The sequence below is a fragment of the Papaver somniferum genome, chromosome 11, assembly GCF_003573695.1.
Source record: "Papaver somniferum cultivar HN1 chromosome 11, ASM357369v1, whole genome shotgun sequence".
In the NCBI taxonomy this organism is placed as follows: domain Eukaryota; kingdom Viridiplantae; phylum Streptophyta; class Magnoliopsida; order Ranunculales; family Papaveraceae; genus Papaver; species Papaver somniferum.
Window position 1 is genome coordinate 5,380,651 of NC_039368.1, and position 1,190 is coordinate 5,381,840.

Genomic DNA, 1,190 nt, shown 5'->3' on the forward strand with positions numbered 1-1,190 from the left:
TGGAGAGTTATATATGGTGACTAGTCCAAAGAATTCTGTGTTCACAGTGAACATACTTGCCAAGACTTGCTCTTGTTTGCAGTGGCAGTTGAGGGGGTTCCCCTGTATGCATGCAGTGAGTGCATTGCATAGCATAAGGCCACAATGGAGAAAGTAAGATTTCTCTTTTTTTAAATCTGTACCTTGTCTCAGAACTTATTTATGCAATTTCTAGGCCTTAAATGTATCTAGCACTAACCTTTACATACTCTGCTTGAGCAGGTACTGCAGTGATTACTATTCAGTGGAGAACTATAAGGCCACATATGCACCAACTTTTGCACCACTAGATGATAAAAGTGAATGGGTCCAGGTACTTTTTCTTCTTAAATTTGTAACTATATGCCCTATTTATATTCTCAACTACATTAATATAAGTGCATTTGTTCTTGTAGCCAAACATGAACAAGAAGATCTTGAACCCTCCTCGCAGTAGGAAACCAGGAAGACCCAAGAGCAAGAGGGTAAGAAGTTATGATGAACCTCGTGTTGAGAAGACAAAAAGGAGGTGTGGGAAATGTGGAAATGTTACTAACCACAACAAAAGAACATGTGCTGGTGGTGAAGTGGGATCTAATCCAACTGCAAAGAGGCAAAGGACTGAATGTGATGCACAAAGCTTCACCTTCAGCAACATAGAGCCAAGTCAGACCACCGGAGTTAGGGGTGCAGCTAAGTCAAACAAGAAGAAGAGAACGGCATCATTTGTTGGTGAATGTTTTACAGGGCCTGGCAGTCAGCCTTTGGCAACACCATCTTCTACTCCAGCTTCCACAACACCTATGAGTCTGCCATCTATAGCACCATCTTCTACTCCACCCTCTACAATAAATAACCTTTATCAGAACTTCTTTGGCATTGGATCTGTATCTCAGAATATAAAACAAGGAAAGGGAAGGGGAAATGGAAATGCTAAGAAGAAATGATTTGAGATCCGTTTTCTGATTTTTTGTGTTTAAGAAGACAATATTTTTTTCTTTTTTAGACTTGAATTAATGCTGAATCAAAAGTGGATGGTTGTTTATTAGTACATTTGCAGGTTACATTTTCAGATTGTTGAGTTCCTTACATATAGCATTAAGTTGTAAACTTGAATGCATAATTCTGTTTTTTGCAGCAATGAAGACTTCATCTGAGACCCATTTAAAACC

The 1,190-nt window shown here is 39.0% G+C and overlaps 1 protein-coding gene across 1 annotated transcript in view; it reads left to right on the forward strand.

Annotated features, from left to right (window-relative positions):
* Positions 1-965, forward strand: part of LOC113323978 — a 2,885-nt gene extending 1,920 nt beyond the window's left edge. The window contains exons 5-7 of the mRNA XM_026572324.1: positions 8-153; positions 262-352; positions 435-965. Coding sequence (XP_026428109.1) covers positions 8-153; positions 262-352; positions 435-965 — 768 coding nt within the window. The remainder of the gene's footprint in view (positions 1-7; positions 154-261; positions 353-434) is intronic.
* The last annotated feature ends 225 nt before the right edge of the window (positions 966-1,190 follow it).